Source organism: Myxine glutinosa, chromosome 1 (genome assembly GCF_964187855.1).
Source record: "Myxine glutinosa chromosome 1, kmMyxGlut1.1, whole genome shotgun sequence".
Classification (NCBI taxonomy): Eukaryota; Metazoa; Chordata; class Myxini; order Myxiniformes; family Myxinidae; genus Myxine; species Myxine glutinosa.
In genome coordinates, this window is record NC_136261.1 from 171,324,336 (window position 1) to 171,343,194 (window position 18,859).

Below are 18,859 nucleotides of genomic sequence, written 5' to 3' on the forward strand. Positions count from 1 at the left end.
AGGAAGGGGTAGGGGGAAAGGGAGGAGCATGGGGGAAAGGGAGGGGGAGGGGAGGGGAAGGGGGAGGGGAGGGGGGAGGGGGATGGGGTGGGGTGGAAAGGAAGGGGTAGGGGGAAAGGGAGGGGCATGGGGGAAAGGGAGGGGGAGGGGTGGGGAAGGGGGGAGGGGGAGGGGTGGGGAAGGGGTAGGGCAGAAAGGAAGGGGTAGGGGTGAAGGGAGGAGCATGGGGGAAAGGGAGGGGGATGGGGAAGGGGTAGGGCGGAAAGGAAGGGGTAGGGGGGAAAGGGAGGGGCATGGGGGAAAGGGAGGGGGAGGGGAGGGGAGGGGATATAAGGCAGGTAGGTCGTCTTTCTGTGTACTACCAACTCCTATCCGGCCTAGATCCCCCAGCTCTATCTGTGCTGTGTCCCCCAAATATTCCTACAGGTCGCACAAGATCTGCCAGCAACTCTCTTCTGGTTAAACTGCCAAAATCAACTCTCTATTCACCTTCACTCTTTCATTCCTCTTTTCTCCCGCCTCTGGAACAAACTCCCTCACTCTCTTCAATCCCACTCCTCCCTACAGGTCTTTCAAACGGCTGTCCACCACCATCTCTTATCTTCCCCCATCCAAAACCTTGATCTTTTCTACCCCCGTTAATTCACCCCAGATCCACTTTTTTGAAATACCGACTTCTTTCCTCGAAGTCCTGGCAGTATCCATGTGTTTTCTTTTTTAACCTCTCCCACCCCCCACCCCCCTTCCCACGCCTTCTCCCCTCAAGCCCTCTACCTCCCACAGATCTCCCTATCTCCTGCTCTCCATCTTGTTCTCCCACTCCCTCTATCATACGTTTTATATTTTATGTGTCAGTTTGTGTTTTTGTGATCAATGTTAGCTCTTACACGAGCTTCGCCCTTGTATACAAAAAAAAAAAAAAAATTGTCCTGATGCATTCAAAGCACCCAGTTGAAGAGGCAGCACAGCAACCACAAAACATCACTGACCTCCTCCATGTTTGACTGCAGGGAGGGTGTTCTTTTCTTTGAAGGTTTCATTTTGTTTTCTGCAAACAAAGAGATGATGTGCTTCTCCAAAAAGGTCTACTTTAGTCTCATCTGTCCACAGGACATTCTCCTCGAAGGATTTTGGCTTGTTCAGGTGTGTTTTGACAAATTCCAGTCGGGCTTTCTCAGCAGTGGGGTCCTCCTGGGTCTCCTACCATAGAACCCCCTTTCATTGAGTTAGCGAAGGATGGTGCAAGTTGAAACTTTCATACCTTGTGTCTGAAGGTCAGCTTGAAACTGTTTGGCAGTTGATCAGATGCTTTCTCCACCATTCGAAAAATCCTTCGCTGCAATCTTCGATCAAGTCCTCTCTTGCGGCCACGTACAGGGAGGTTGGCTACAGTGTCATGGACCTTCAACTTCCTGATAACATTGCGTCCGGTGGACACAGGAACGTATGATACTGTCTCTGGGGGTGGACTTGTAGCCTTGAGATTGTCCATGCATTGCTACAATCTTGTGTATGACCCCCTCACACAATTCTCTGGTTTTCTTTCTTTTCTACATGTTCATTGCGGTACACAGTGACACAAAACAGCAGAATGACTCCTTTTCTCTATTCAAACTGGTTGAATGAGTGATTTTTATATTGCAGGAACCAGCAACTCATCACAGGTGAGTTCAATTCCAAAGTAAAGGAGAATCACCCGGTTGAAATTTAATTATTTATAACAGCTTCTAAAAAGTGCCAATAATATTGTCCAGGCCATTTTAGGATTTCTGTGTGGAATAAGCTAAGATTTTGTATTTTTTGTTAGCTTTTTTTGTTTTGTTCCACTGCAAACCAATGAAATACAAATGTGGATACCAAAGTATTTTTTTAATTCCAACAATTTTCTGGAAGAAATGGTGCATCGTTTGTAAAACGTGCAAGGGTGCCAATATTTTTGGCCACGAATGTATGAACTCTCAATAATTTAATTAAGAATCACAACCATTTAGCATTGCCAAACCTTCCTCCTCCTCCATCCTGCCTCCTCCTCCCGTCCCCTGATCCCTCTGAAAAACTGAGATAAAAAAACAACAATTTAAGACCAAAGAAACCAAAGCCAAAGATGTATTTCTTTAAATGCTTAGTTTCTGAATAAAATTATTTCCTGAATTACACCTTACTGGTATCATCCCAGGTTACATTACCCAATGATGATGATGATGATTATGATGACGATTATGATGATGAATGACAAGGATTCAGTATTGTAGTGTGGTACGGCTGTTACTGAACCATCGATCATCAAATATTGTGATTACATAAAGTGCAAAAGAGCCTGGGTGTGACAAACAAAACAGACCTCCAAGAAATAAACAAGTACAAAAAGTTTTAATTAAAACAAAAGCCGCGTCGATGTTACACAATGCCTAGATGCAGCTGTGCCTATAACGTCGATGTTATAGGCACAGGACATTCCTATTGATTTGATTACTTGATGTTATTTTTGTGCAAAGTGAAAATATATCTCGGCAATTTCCCGTGTGTGGCGACGAATTTTTAATATATCTCGGCATTTTCCCGTCTGTTATTTCAGGCGGTGTATGACTGACCATGCCGCGATTTAAAAAATATATATCTCGGCAATTTCCCGTGTGTGGCGACACGTGAACGAAGCTATGCTCCTCTCTCCACATTATTGTGACGACGTATAAATTAAATATTTCATCGTGACGATTGTCATCAAATGGACGAATTTTTAATATATCTCGGCATTTTCCCATCTGTTATTTCGGGCGGTGTATGACTGACCATGCCGCGATTTAAACAAAATATATATATCTCGGCATTTTCCCGTCTGTTATTTCGGGCGGTGTATGACTGACCATGCCGCGATTTAAAATATATATATCTCAATGGACTTGAAGTTACAGGCCTTTGAGAATTCATTTCATTCTATAAAGGGCAACTTTCATCGGATTTTCTTCCCGGTTTTTTTCAACCGAGTCTAAAACTATGTTAGCGACTGTGAAAAATGAAATGATATATCGAATTTGATTTGAAATAAAACTGTGTGAGAGAGGAAGACACCACGGGCCTACAAAACAGGCCTCAAAGCTATGCGAGTTAATAAAATGGTGGATATTTGTTTATATGAAGCCTCTCCCACAATGGGTGGAGCTATGGTTCCCAGAATGGGTGGAGCTTTGAGGTTTTGTCTTCTCTGCAAGAACAAGAAGAAGAACAAGAACAACAACAACAACAACAACAACAGCAGAGGGCACTCTATGACCAGCGTCTTGAGACGCGGCTAATAAAATTGCACCCATGTCCGAAGGAAGCGGTTCAGTTTGGCATTTTAAATATGAAATAGGCAAAGCCTAGAAACTAACGAACCCCATTAGAATTACCCTTTAGAACCCTCTATAATATATTACCCTTTAGATCCCATTAGAACCCTTCAGATTTAAACATGGCATGTGAGAAAGGTTCTTCTTCTTTTTTCACACAGCCAAATATTGAAGATGCTTCACCACTTAATAATATGTGTTTTTTATCACTGTGGGTGGTGGGGAGTGGGAGTGGGAGTGGGAGTGGGAGTGGAAGGGGGAGGGAGGGGAGGCAGAGAAGTGCAAATGAGAAAAAGAAGAGGAGGGATTCTAGGATTCTGCCATATTTGTGTTAATAATAGAGTTCATGGTTCAAAAATCATATAGGGCTCAGCTTTGTATATGGAGAACCCAAATGACTAACTGATGCTTGTCTACTACGTGAAGAGAGCAACCATTGACCTGATATTTAAATAACAGTTTATTTACTCACTTTCAGAGCCATGATTGACAATAAAGGCAACACAATATCACAAATTCCAAGCAATTACAACTCTTCTGGAGGCTAGAGGAAGGACAAGGAACTGCCTTTAGAGGCCATTTTTCCCAGCAGAGCAGGGGTTGGCCTTTTTTGGGCACTGCGGTCCCATTTTTGAAGCAATGTTTTACGGCCGGATGCCCTTCCTGCCACCAACCCTGTTGGTCGCCTCTTGCGACAGTGAACTGGTACTCAATTTGCCGACCTCGGCTGAGTCAACCCCCCTGGCGTTAATTCAGCGATGACCGGGATTCGAACCCAGGATCCTTGGATCCAAAGCTGGAGCCCTAACCGCAAAGCCAACACCGGGCTCAAAGGAAGGACAAGCGGGGAGTGAAATTCCATACCTTTTCCAAACAATCAAGCAGGTAAACAAGATACCTCATATGTTATTAAACTGTTAGACGTCTTGTCCTGTCTGACGATTCAAAGTCAAACAAATCAAATAGGTCCAGAAAAACATTATGCAGTGTGAGACCTTTATATCTGAAGCATTGGCATGAGTTGCAGCAAAACTTGATTGTTGCTGCTGAGAAACAGCAAAATCTGCCACCCCTCCTTCCAACACACGCTCAGCTGCTTGCTCCTTTTCTGCAATTGCCTGCAAGAACAGCAGTTTTTGAGAGAAAAAAACAACAACAAATGTTGAACATTTTGTCAAAGAATATTTATACATTTTCACGAGTTTGTAAAAAATCTCATTGTAAGCCCCATGAGTAATTACGAAATGGATTTCTCAGAAAATTGTAATTTGCAAAATTCATTTCAATTGTCATAAATTCATGAGCAGTTTTGTAAAGAAAAGTATTGATGTTCTGTGCATTGGTTAGCTTTGGGAGAAATTGCTTGTTATGGCGAACTCAATAGCGGTATTGATCCTGGCAGGACTTGTGGTAAACATGGTGCGAGTTTGCCATGGTGGCGGGAACAGAATGGATCGCTTTTTTCTGTCTCTTGTGATTCAGAGGTTTGCCCAGTGCGTTCAGATGAAAGAAGACCCTCTATGGATGTGAAGGAGATGGCAAGTGCTTTCTTGTGGAGATGGCTGTCGGTCTGTTTCAGAGGGGGCGGTTGATGCTTGCAAGTGGAGAAAGGGGGCAAAGCCATATGGTGCTCCCTGCATTGGGTTACTTTGCAATGGTGTTAATGAGACTGTCTGTGGAAGGTAGTGCAGGAGTGAGCTGTTACGACAGTTTATGACTTGGTGGAAGCACCGATTACAATCCTAGTGTGTAGGAGTGCACCAAGTTGAGAATGGATAAATCAATGGAGATCAGAAGCAGGGTTTATTACAGGGTATAAAACCTATGCGGTTTATGGCTGAGAACAGCAGGCTTTGGAGAGAGAACCCAGAAGAGAAAGAATGGAGGCTTTAATGGGGACAAAATGACACAATGTTGGAAATGAAAGAGAGACAAGCAAGGAGTTGAGAAGATGAACTCGAGATTAAACATCTTAAATCTTAAGGTACAGAATGTTCAAAAAGGCAATCACCAAGAGAATGTGATTAACTATGCAAGCTAGTGTTCCACAGCTCCCTGTCTTTTTGAGGGGAAGGATTACACAGTTCCCTCTTGAGGTTTGAGCATTTCCCCACTTGAAGTGTGTGGGGCAGGGCAGGGTGGGCTACTTCACCCAGTGCTCTATTAACTAGCAAAATGCTGTATTTGCATTCCAGGCTGTAAGATGCGGCAGTTGTTGAATATCAGTCGAAATAAGTTATGCTGAAGACTGAGGATGGGTAGAGGCCCAAATTTAGCGGTGTCAATTGAGAGATATGGGAGAGCCCTGAGCAACTTAGTAAGACGTGGAGATTACCAGACAAGGTGGGTTGAAATACCAAAGCCGAAACAGAGGTTTGACATCCTCTGTAACCTGTCAGTAAGGGAAATGTATCAGTGGATGCCCGAAGGATTTGTCGGATGGTTTGCGTGAAAGTGCATCACAGAATCTTGATAAATTGGTTGGGATTGCAGATCTTTTCCCAAATGCTAATGACAGGTATCTGTCAACTCCTGTTAAGTGTGATGTTGCCAGGTTATTTTTTTTGGTCTCGGAGATTAGAATTTCAAATGAAAAGGGGAACAAAAAATAGTGGATTATTCAAAATTATGGTGTCAAACAGGTAAATGGTGCATGCACTGTCAGCCATAGAGAGCCATGCATGCAGTGGAAGAGTCAAGTTGGGGCATTGTAGGTATTGACAGGCCAAGTTATGCATGCAATCGTGCAAGGGTGCCAATGGATCGCTTTGTATAGCGTATGTAGCGATATGTAGCGTATGTATCGAAAGATAGCGTATGTAGCGAGGGAATGCAAGTTGTTTCTGAAAGGAGCCAAGGCATGCGTGTAAAGGGCTGCTAGTGAGGTGCATGAAGCATCGTGTTGAAAAGTCACAATTGACGATTCCAGTAACTGCAAAGGTCATGAAGTGAGTGTTGGAAACCTGATGAAATTCAAGCCCTGAAGTCAAATGTAATGAATACCAAGTGAGTACCTTGTATTGTAGATGACCATTTATTGCTTGCACATCACTCAAAGAACACCATCCCCTACTGTGAAGCATGATGGTGGCAGCGTCATGTTATTGGGATGTTTCTCATCAGCAGGGACTGGGGCACTTGTCAGGATAGAAGGGAAAATGGATGGAGCAAAATACAGAAAATGCTAGAGGAAAACCTGCTGCCCTCTGAAAAAGATGAAATTGGGATGGAAGGTCACTTTTCAGCATGACTACGACCCGAAGCACCCAGCCAACTGGAGTGGCTAAGGAACAAAAAGATAAATTTCCTTGAGTGGCCCAGTCAGAACCCTGATCTAAATCCAATCGAAAATCTGTGGCATGACTTGAAGTTTGTTGTCCATCAACGCTCCCCACACAACTTGACTGATCTTGAACAGTTTTGAACAGAAGAATTGTCAAATATTGCCCAATCAAGGTGTACAAAGTTGGTAGAGACCTATCCCAAGAGACTCACAGCTGTAATTGCTGTCAAAAGTGCTTCCACCAAGTATTAACTCAGGGGGGTGGACACTTATCCAACCAAGATGTTCTACTTTGGTATTTTTAATTTCGTTTTCTAAAATTTGTAGAATTTGTTTTTCACTTGGAAGTTGTGGGTTACGATGTGTAAATAAATGTGGAAAAAGTCTGATTTAATGCAATTTAGAAAATTTTGAAAGGGGATGTAGACTTACTATCGGCACTGTATGCTAGTGTAGAAATGAATGTCTATAGTGTTGAGGATATAGATAGGGAAAAGACTCAGTGGGTGTAATTCCCTTTTCTACAAATCCTTGTACGACTGGAGTGATAGATTCAGAAACTCACCTGCTTTTGTTGTTTTTTCCTTTCTTTACGGGTGAGCGGAGTAGTAGATGTTTTATCCACCTGCAACCAGTGAGAAATAAGTGATCATATATTGGGAAACATGACTATCAGCAGGAAATTTTAAAACAGTTATAAATTAAAGAATCCCTCTCACTTTAATTTCTTGGGAGACTTCTTGACATTTTTCCCCTGTTCCCTTTCCTTCTTTTTCTTGTCTTTCAGCTTTCCTTTCTGAAGCAAGTGGCAAGTTTAATGGAATCCCTCCTTCAGAACTTGTGTTTTCATTCCCATTTTCTTCAATGTTGAATTCCAAAATATCACATCTGTTTTCATGCTGGGAAAAATATAACAAAGATCAAAACCAGATTAATTTGTGCAGTAAATGGGTGGAAATGAAGGAAAGTAGCAAGAAAAAAAACATTGAAGCAGAAAGTTGGAAGGAAGGAAGAACATCTTGCCCCTCCAAGTTACTCTTTTATACAAATATCCCATTAGTGTTTTCTGAACCATTAGCTCATGGTGGAGGGAATGCTGGTTCAAATCCCACATACACTACCGGTCAAAAGTTTTAGAACACCTCAATTTTTCCAGTTTTTATTGAAATTTACGCAGTTTAATGTCTCAATGTACTTCGCTGCTTCACCTACAGAATTCACAAACTGTATTTGTTTGTCTCGTGGTTTTCACTAGTTGTTCAAGCATGCCGTCCATCTTCACGTTTTGCTATCTTCTGTAGAGACCTAGCCTTCAACCTTCCCCCTCCCCCAACTCCAATTTAATTATTTGTTTGTCTCAGCCTTCCATTCCTGCTACGCATCTGCGTTGTCTGTGTTTAACTGCCTGTTTCTCTTTTACCCTCTGCCAGTGTGTAAAGCTTCTGCTCTCACTTCCATGAGCCTACATTTGTGTATTTCAAAACATTACATGTTGAATCATTATATCGAACTTAATAAAATTGATCTGAACCTTGATATTCAAGATATGGCCAAGGAAAGCAAGGATTATTAAATTTCAATCAACAAAACTGCACCCACCACCCCTCACACCGCCCCCTCTCCCCCCCCCCCCCCCACCCCTCCAAAACAAAACAATAACGGAAACAGGGGCTGGGGAAAACATGACCATCAGCTATCAAAAACCATGACTATTGAAATGGGAAATTAAAGAGAAAGGAAAAGGTAAAATGTAGGTTTGGGAAAATAATAATTGAATACAAAGACCACATACCTTTCTCTCGTTTGTTTGTTTGCTGTTTTTGCTCTTCTCACAATTTGCATTTTCTTCTGTGTATTCATCATCACTCTTCTGCAAGGCAAGCTTCCCACCCTTCTAAAAGTAAAAAAGGAAAAGCATGAAAAACAAGCCTCAAAATACGAACAAAGAGTTATCCAATTCCAACAAGTAAAATTATTATTTTTGGTCCAGGAGCAAAGCCTGCGAAAAAAGGTCTCACTCAACCCACACCACATACATGGTTTGATGGCATATTCTGTTAGGGCAACCCTTCTGGAACATTTCTATCGTGGGTTGTCACTTCAGATTGTGGTATAACGTTTTATCTACAGACCAATGTCTCTGGTGTGGGTCGGCTCTCAAAAAGTGCCTGAAATGGCGGCAATGATGTCATTCTGGTGTTATTTATATAATATTTTTGCAATATTGCTCGCAAGTCAGCTTGTGGGCCCTCACGTCACAATTGTAGGATTTGCCATGAAGGACTGAAGTTGTTGTACTGCTACCATAGACACAAATTTATATCACAAGATCTTTTATGCCCGAGTTATCGTACTTTTTAACCCAGAAGAGCAAGGAAATCCAGAGCAATGTAAAATCCACTCATGTGGATAACAGTATCTGAGAACTCATCTGGCACATTCCACTGGATCTTCTTGCCCTTTTGATGGCAAGGTCAAACGTGAGAACACTCATCTTCTGTTGGAGGCTTGCAATCATTACCCTTGCCAGAGAAGAGGGTATTGTATTTGAGTAAATTTGTTACTTGGCAAAAATATTTTTTTGACAAGTATGTTGATCATTCTGGTTTGTGTGTGTGTTTGTTTGTTTGTTTGTTTGTGCGTTTGTGTGTTTGTGTGTGTTTGTTTGTTTATCTGTCCGCTCACTTATACTTGCCTGCAGGTCACAATTTTAAACCGATCTTCACCAAACAGTAGAGTTCGTGGTCTGACAAAATCCTATTTGTTTTTGAGGTCAAAAGGTCAAAAGGTCTCTAATGAATCTGTTTGTTTCGGAAATGCTTAGTAAGACGTAATTCAACCACCAACCAAGTTAATCTTGTGACCAAAGCCGACCACTATAGGCCAAAGGTCAATCACCTTTTTCAAATTTCTAAAATCCTCAATTTTCATCTGATTGACTTGAAATTTGAATAGGATTTTCACATCAGCGAAGTGAATTCAACCACCAACTATTTTTGAGATCAGCATAGGCCAAAAGGTCAACATAGGCCAAAGGTCAACAATTTCAAATTTCTAAAATCCTCAATTTTCATCCGATTGACTAAATTTGAATAGGATTTTCATATCAGCTAACTGAATTCCACCAACAACTGTTTTTGAGATCAGCATAGGCCAAAAGGTAAACATAGGCCAAAGCTCAACCACTATTTTCAAATTTCTAAAATCCTCAATTTTCATCCAATTAACTTAAAATTTGAAGACGATTTGCACATCAGGTCACTGAATTCAACCACCTATTATTTGTGAGGTAAAAAGGATGCTCTACCGAGTGCTATTCAACTTTGCTCTTTTTTGCTAAGTGTCACTCTGAGTGATTTTCATTTGTCTGTGTGTTTGTCGGTCTGTCTGTCTGTTTGTCTGTTTGTCCACACAGAATCAATATGATTTTCTCTGCAACCGCTGGTCCAATTGACAGGAAATTTTCACCATAGGTGCACCTCCTGTTTAATTTTTAAATGACAATCATGACGTCATAGGCCACGTGGTATGGGCGACATCTTGGAAAAACCGAAAAACTGCACCTCTATATCTCCGAAAGCACCGCATCGAAAAAAATCGAGACATGGCTCATTGTAAAGAATTCCATTGGGAATAACATATGGTGTTCAGGATTAGGATACAAACTTTCTGATACCCCAACAACTGTTGTCGAGGAGTGAGATTTGAACCTTCTGGGGAAAAAAAAAGTTTTGGTGTCAAGGAGTGCGAGTGCGACACCAACTGAGTGAAAATTGCACTCAGCATTTGGACTCAAATTTTAAACGATTGTCTTTCTCTCATCGAGGGGGTGGTGATCGTAGTGACCGAGGTGTCAATTTCTAGTTGAATGGTGTCAGGAAAGAACGCATGGCAGCGTGTCACTCAATTTTTTTTAATTTTTTTTCCCTGAGGTAAATCAGCACACGTCCTGTCTCTCTTTATATCATCTACTTCCCATGTCCTGTCTCTTTTGTCCCATCTCATCTGCTCTTTTGCTCTCACAAAGTGTAAAGCCTGAAACCTCAGCACCATATAATCCATGGCAGGTACATCTAACCATTTTATTATCACGTATTTATTCTTGTGCCGCCAATGCGAACCGCTAATTTTGTGCTGGAATTAGGAATGACCGTATTTTTCAGCATAGAAGTCGATGTGAAGTACAAGTCAAATTAGCTAATTTCGCATTTTTCTGTCCTTCATTCATCGATAGACGAGTCGATTTGAAGAACAAAGAAACGAAAGTAATACTTTGTGTACAAAACTGAAAGCCATAATTAAGCTCTTCCACAAGCCTCGACTATGTCCACAAAAACAAATAAATAAATAAACAAATAAATAAAGGCAAAGACACGACTTTTGGTTTTGTAAGAGGTGACAGGTATTTTTGTAAGAGATGTTACTTTACCCATTGTTACTTTCACTCTCACCTGGGGTTTCTCATTTGCATCTCTTGCTTCCTGAGGTTGCAAAAGTAAACAATATATGCTGCAAGTTTTCACAGGACATACTCAGTTTGCACAGCTACTTCATTTATGCCCGTTAATATCATATATAAACTCTCATTTTACAAGCGTTACGCCTCGGTCCCCCGTCGTTGAAGTGATGTGAGTTGACAAAGTGGAAGAATGTGGCCATCTTAGATTTTGACGTGGCGACCCAATTTTCAATAGCGTTCTTCCTTATGCCTAGATACACCCACACACCAAATTAGAAGTTGGTACTCGCTTATTTTTCAAGATATTCCGCTCACAAGGTTCAGACATACATGGCGGCGGCCATCTTGGATTTTGACGTGGGTTGTACCCACACACCAAATTAGAATTCGGTCCTTCACTTATGCACGCACGCACGGACGCACGCATGCACGTTCGCACGCACAAACGGACGAAGGGGAAAACCATAGTCCCCCTTTCGCTCTGCGGTGCGACGGGGGACAATAATCACTCGGCGGGCATTCCCATCGCTTCACTCACGGGAATAATCAAAAGACAGCATGTTGTACTTCACAAACATGTTGCACGTCTCTCTGTGTCTCATCGAGGAAGTAAAATGAAGTGAAACACGTGAAAAAATATATATTTTATAACACATAGTTATTGTTGATTAGCCCTGAGCACGCAGTCCCCACAATGTGTTTTGTTGTGTGTGAGGTGGTGTGGCAGAGGTTGCAGGTGTCATTAGTGGTGTCGTCGAGTCCATGATTGTACTGCAAAAGCTGTGGGCGGTGTCCACAGCGGAGGTGTAAAAGGTGAACACAATCAGACCTGGGAAGTAATTTCTCTGTGTTGTTCATCGATATGGATTTACCTTCATTCAGCCATGATGAAATTTGATTTGAAATAAACCTTTGATTATTATTATTGCACAGGCTTGATGGGCTGAATGGCATCCTGCTGCATTGACTTTCCTTGTAAAGGAACATATGATATCAAGGAAGAATAAACTATAATGTAAAGCAAGTTGCAAATCTCATCAGTACCGCTAATTGGTATCGTGATGGCAATTGTAGTTAATATGCACGAGCTTCACCACAAGCAGTTCATTCGTAGCTTCGCAAGCTCTTTGGAATCCCCACTTGTCAAATGAAGACAGACAATCAGACATTGCCACCAGGTTGAAAAGAATGATTATGGAAAGCACGAAGAAAAGTTGAATGACAAGAGCGGATTTGACAGGAGCAGGTTTGTTGTTAGTCAGCATTGGAACACAATTTATGTGAAGAACAATGAGAGTTCAAGGTGTGACGTGTTTTTATCAGAGAGTAAAGCAAAGACTAATCCTAATACTGATCATCATACTAAATACACAATTTGCTGTCTGTCTGTTGTACATTCAGCCATTACTTATCCAATCACAACCAAATTTGCAAGGGGGATTAAGGGTCACGCAATGGATGTTGTAGCAACTTCAATTGCTCCCCTCCCAAAGTGGGTTTTCCACTTTGGACGATCTCCATCTTGAGGTGCATAAATAGGTTATTGTGGCGTTTCGTGGAACACACGTACAGGAAGTAAATGTTATGACAACCACAAAGTATTCAGGCAATTCTGTCCAACATATGGTTACCATTTAACTCCCAGTGTGTACCCTGGATAAGAATAGGTACGCCGTATCCCTGCGTGTCGTAGGAGGTGACTAAGAGGGTTGGCGTCAGGAAGGGCATCCGGCCATAAAAAAAACATTGCCTCAAAAAGAGAACCATGACAATTACAACTACATGTGGGCAGGGTACAGCCCGAAGTGGACATCGGTTTCTGAGGTTTGGGACATGGAATGTAGGGACAATGACAAGGAGATCAGGAGAAGTGGTGGAAGTATTGGTCAGAAGAAGAGTGGACATATGTTGTGTGCAAGAGACGAGATGGAAGGGAAGTGGTGTGAGAATGGTGAAGGGTAGGCAGGGACAGAAATACAAGTTTGTGTGGCAAGGGTGCCCGGAGGGCGTGAATGGTGTTGGTGTCCTGTTTTCTGAGGAGTTTGTAGACAGTGTGGTGAGTGTGACTAGAGTGAGTGATAGGTTGATGATGGTGAAAATGATGATTGGAAAGCTCTTGGTGAACGTCATCTCGGGATATGCTCCGCAGGTTGGTCGGAGCGATGAAGAGAAGGACAAGTTCTGGTGTGCGATAGAGCAGCTGATGGAAAACGTGAAAGATGAGGAAGTTGTTGTGGTAGGAGGAGACCTAAATGGACATGTGGGAAGGAGTATGGATGGTTTTGACGGAGTTCATGGGGGTTACGGATATGGTGTGAGAAATGGAGAAGGTGAAAGGATTTTGGAGTTTGCTGATGGAGCTGATTTGTTGATTTGTAATACTCAGTTCCAGAAAGAGGATAATAAGCTTGTTACAGACACGTCAGGTGGGTCGACGACAACCGTTGACTACCTGATGGTGCGTAGGCGAGATAGGGAGCACCTCCGAGACACAAAGGTGATCCCGGGGGAGGAGGCTGTTTCACAGCACCACTTGGTTGTCTGCGACGTAAGGGTGAAAGGTGCGAGGAGAGCTCGGCGGGTAAAGTACCAACCGAGAATGAAGGTGTGGAGGTTGAAAGAGGTGACAGTAAAGGAGGCATTAAAAGAGAGGCTGAGTAGGGTCGAGGATGAAGTGGTTGAGCTTGAAAGTGGTTGGATGTCAATGAAAGCTAGTCTGTTGGGAGCCGTTGGTGAGGTATGTGGATGGACAAAAGGACCACCGAGGCACTCGGAAACATGGTGGTGGGATGATGAAGTTGGAAAGAGGATTGACGAGAAGAGGAAGAAGTTCAAGGAGTGGCAGAAGGCGAAGGGTACGGGAGCAGAAACAGCAGAGCATGAAAGTTATAAGGCAGCCAGGAAGGCTGCAAAGAAAGAGGTAGCAAAGGCACAGGATGCATGTAGGAAAATGTTCGGAGAACGCTTGGATTCGGAAGAGGGTCAGAAAGCAGTATTCAGGATTGCAAAGCAGATAGCGAAAGAGAGGTGTGATGTGATGGGAGTGAGCTGCTTGAAGGATGAAGTGGGACAAATCGTTGTCGACCCAGATGGAATTAAAGGAAGATGGAAAAGATATATGGAAATGCTGTTGAATACAGAGAATGAATGGGATGGCAACATAGAGAGTAACCCAGTTTTAGGACCGGCAGAGAAGATAACTGAGAAGGAAGTTGAGGAAGCGATAAAAGCAATGAAGGGTAGAAAAGCGGGAGGGCCGACGGGAGTTGTGGGAGATATGTTGAAGGCAGCAGGAAGTTGGGGTGTGAAGAGAATGACAGAGATCTGTAATCTGGTGGTGAAAGAAGGCCGCATTCCAGTGGATTGGGAACTGAGTACCCTCGTCCCTCTATACAAGGGGAAAGGTGACCCTCTGGAGTGTGGCTCGTACCGAGCGATAAAGTTATTGGAGCATGGAATGAAGGTATTGGAAAGGGTGTTGGAGAGGAGGATAAGGAAGAAAGTGAAGATTGACGAAATGCAGTTTGGATTCATGCCAGGAAGAGGAACGACAGACACGCTTTTCATTGTGAGGCAGTTGCAGGAGAAGTACATGGAGAAGAGGAAGAAGTTGTTTCTTGGGTTTGTTGATCTGGAGAAAGCATTCGATCGGGTTCCACGCAAAGTATTGACATGGGCATTGAGGAAGTTAGGAGTGGAGGAATGGTTGATCAGAGTAGTGATGGCAATGTACAAAAGAGCGTGCACAGCTGTAAGGACGAAGGACGGGAACAGTGGTGAGTTTGAGGTGAAGGTGGGAGTGCATCGGGGGTCGGTACTAAGTCCACTACTATTTGTAGCTGTGATGGAGGTGCTGGCTCAGAACGTAAAGGAGGGTTTACCGTGGGAGTTGTTGTATGCAGATGATCTGGTGTTGATTGCGGAAAGTATGGATGGACTGAAGGAAAAGATGAACACGTGGAAGGAATGTATGGAGACAAAAGGTCTGAAGGTGAATATCGGAAAGACGAAGGTGATGGCAAGTGGTAAAGCATGTGGTGAGGTGGAAAGAACTGGGAAGTGGCCCTGTGCTGTGTGTAGGAAGGGTGTTGGAGTGAACTCCATTCAGTGTACAATGTGCGCTGAGTGGGTTCATCAAAAATGTAGTGGTCTGAGAGGGTCATTAACCAGTGTGGCAGCTACATTCAAATGTAAGGTGTGCACAGAGGGAGCTGCAGATGGAGGAAATGTTGAGTTGGATCTTGGAGACGGCGTGAAGCTGGAAGGTGTGAAAACATTTTGCTACCTCGGAGACATGCTGAATGGAGAAGGTGGATCAGACTCGGCAACGGTTGCTCGAGTGAGATGTGCATGGAAGAAGTTTCGGGAATTGAGTGGCGTGCTGATGATGAGGGGAGTGTCGTTGAAGCTGAAGGGAAAGGTGTATGCTGCATGTGTGAGAAGTGTTATGATTTATGGGAGCGAGACATGGGTAATGAACGTAGAGCAGCAACGAAGGTTGGAAAGGGTGGAAATGCGAATGGTTCGACGGATGTGCGGAGTATCGTTGAGAGAGAGGAAGACAAATGATGAATTGCGAAAGATGATGGGAATAGAGCCTGTGATTGATGCTGTGAAGAGGAACAGGTTGAGATGGTTTGGTCATGTGTTGAGGAAGGATGAAAGTGACTGGTTGAGAAGAGTGATGGAAATGAATGTAGAAGGAAGTAGAAGACGGGGAAGACCGAGAAAGACTTGGCTAAAGATGGTGGAAGAAGAAATGCGGGCAAGGGGGTTAACAAGGAGAGATTCAGAAAATAGGGCAAAATGGAGAAGATTGTCATGGGGACCGCAAGGCTAACCCCCGCTCTAGCAGGGAAAATGACCTTTAAAATGCATGTTGTTGTGTTGTATACACAAAGAATTAAGTTAAGCACCCCCCCCGTTTTTTTACAACCTCGCACATTACAAGTTTGTTGTCGTCAAAACAGTGTAATATACCCATGATATTGCTATATTTTCTGGAGAAGTGATATTATGGTCACATAAAAACATAACAATCATGCCGTTTTCAATATTTTATTCTGAATAATTTAAGGTGAAAATTTTTGGGAATTTTAGGCATATTTTCACCTCAATTTAAGTATGGAGCTATAGGTCCATCACGGACAGTGTGGATGACGTTTATGTTTTCTAACGTACAGTCATTGTTCTGAGAAGACCTCTAGCGATCTTTGCGTCAATAACGTGTGTAGGACCCACGTGATCGGATCACTGACTCAACCAATCACTTTTTTTCACTTTGATCACTCAATTTCATCAATGGATAATTGCTAATGTCATACCAATCATTATTTGATCTCACATACCTTAGAATATATGCCAATGTATACATATACACAAAGAATATATATTAGGGGGTGCTTACCTTAATTCGTTGTGTAGGGGTGCTTAACTTAATTCTTTGTGTATATATGATTACCATTTCAAAAAGTTACAACTGTTATTTAAAACTTAAATGAAAGAAATTGGGGGGGGGGGAGGGGGGGAGGAGAGGGATGGGGGTGAACCAGACATCTTCAAGGAATACCATGCTTATGGCATCCTCCACAGACTAACGGACACGAGTCATTTCGACTTGCTTGGCCTCTATGTCGGCCACAATAGTCTTGAGCTAATAAAGATGCTCAAGTGAGTTTTTATGCCTGAATGCACTGTATCCCATTGCCTCTCCGATTCTTCTCGCTATCAGATTATATGTGGACAGTATATGGATTGTTTATATATTGTATCTTGAGGCCTCATACGTGATTTCTCCCAGCAATAGCTTCCAGTGTGATGTGCGATCTTGCCCCAGACACCCTTGTGACACAATTGTAGCCATTAATTGATACATAACATGGGTAACCCCATTTCTAACAGTGACTATTATGAATATTCGCCTGAAGGAAATCGGGGCAAAATTGCACATATACATGTATATTTACATGTGTACCGTGTTAAGAGTTGTACTGTCGGCATATTTGTCATGAAAAAAAAATTCGTGTATGTTTTTTGTTAAAAGCAAAAACTCACTTGATTTTGTTAGAAGGTATCATAAGCTTTAAAAAAATTTAGGGTGGCATTTTTTCTGAACATTCTAACGGCCTGAAATCCAAGATGGCCGCCACCGTAGCAAAACGCCCTAAATTTGACGCTAAAATTAACTTAATGTGGTTTAAATATTTTTGTTTTCAGCATGAACTGCTTGGAACTTGTATATAGAGGTGACTATAATAACAATAACTTCCACCTGACTACTAATCTTTTTATTTTGCACAATTTCAGACAGAGGCTGCCTTTTTTATTTCAACATGGCGGCCGGAAAATTGACGTTCGAATCCAGTCACCGGCAGCAGTTTGTTCGCTTTATAGTGTTAAGGTTCCACTTGTCCATTTTATGGTGTACTAACATATTCTTTTCTTCTTTTGCAGGTTGCCAGTACCCACAGCAACCATCACCCAGGATAACATAGCTTTGAGACCTTAGATTAACCAAAATGGCAGAGTCTTCATCGAACAAGAAGTCAAAAACGGTGGATTTTGAACTATGCTTTATTTGCCAGTTGAGCAGCAAGCAAACAGATTATACAAACTATGTGCTTCGTCCTTCTTTGCCTTCAGTAGAGAAAGTAATTACAACAACTGATGTTCGATGTTTATATGGGGAAACAGAATTCTCTACATAAAAGAATCGCATAAAAGGTTTGTCAAACTCAGTGCAGTATTTCACGAGCATGGAAACCCATTTGAATCCGCTGATGAGGATGAGATCTACAACCTGCTCACCAAAGCAGTTATGAATGAAACTGCTACCAACGACATCCTTCGGCGTGATGAGATTTGCCAACAGATGTTTGAAGGTTTCGTCACTGAACGCCTAACGGAAGGAAAACTTTCTGTGTGGGACAAAATGACCAAAACGAAACTGGGTACCTTCAAAAGTGCCAATGCAATGGCAGAAATCCGAATGGGAGACAAGGTGGTCAAAATCAAAGAAGAGCGAGGACTGTTGCAACGGTTCATTGTTATTTCAAGAAGTCGACCAGAGCTGAATCTCAAGGAATGCATCGGAACTTATGAGTTTGGTGTGGTGCCTCGATCACTATTTGCTTCAGATGGATCCCTCCTGCTGGCATACGATAAGGCATCAATACTTCATCATCTTGAGAAGCTGGACAGTAACACACAACATGTTCAAGCTGACAGAAATGAGGCAATCCAAACAATCCAAGTACCCTTGCAGGTGGCAGACACAGCAGTGGAACATACAAATGTTGACCCAACAGATGAATCGTCAGCACACCGAGTGATCATTATTGATGGGATGGCTGTGGTAAATTCAGTTATCAAAACGGAACAAATGAAAACATGCCAAGACTTTGCAGATGCCTTTCTCCAGATAATCTGTAACATGGCAGCACAATATGATGAGGTCAGATTGGTGTTCGACCGGTACATCAAAACATCGCTCAAGGAGCAGATGAGGACAAAGAGGACCAAGGGAAAGTCAACATATTACCACGTGAAGGACAACACTTTAATCCAACATATTTCCCTGAAGGACTTCTTATCAGATATCCGCGCCAAAGGACAACTGACCGAGTATTTGGCTGACAAAGTTGTATGTCACAGCAAAAGCTCCAACAACAGACTGAAACAACTTATGGTGACCTCAGGAACACAAACCAAGGGCAATGTTGATATCCCAGACTCGCTCCTCACTCACAGCCAAGAAGAGGCAGACACTTTGCTTGTACTGCATGCTCT

The 18,859-nt window shown here is 42.6% G+C and overlaps 1 protein-coding gene across 3 annotated transcripts in view; it reads right to left on the reverse strand.

The window, feature by feature from the left end:
• ABCF1 (ATP binding cassette subfamily F member 1) overlaps positions 1-18,859 on the reverse strand; it is a 175,824-nt gene that overhangs the window by 84,435 nt on the left and 72,530 nt on the right. For 2 of the 3 annotated variants that reach the window (XM_078780061.1, XM_068122175.2), the window contains exons 22-25: positions 8,405-8,506; positions 7,332-7,511; positions 7,178-7,237; positions 4,325-4,447 (exon numbers count right to left, since the gene is read on the reverse strand). In XM_078780061.1, coding sequence (XP_078636187.1) covers positions 4,325-4,447; positions 7,178-7,237; positions 7,332-7,511; positions 8,405-8,506 — 465 coding nt within the window. The remainder of the gene's footprint in view (positions 1-4,324; positions 4,448-7,177; positions 7,238-7,331; positions 7,512-8,404; positions 8,507-18,859) is intronic. The other variant, XM_078780068.1, reaches the window with a different exon arrangement.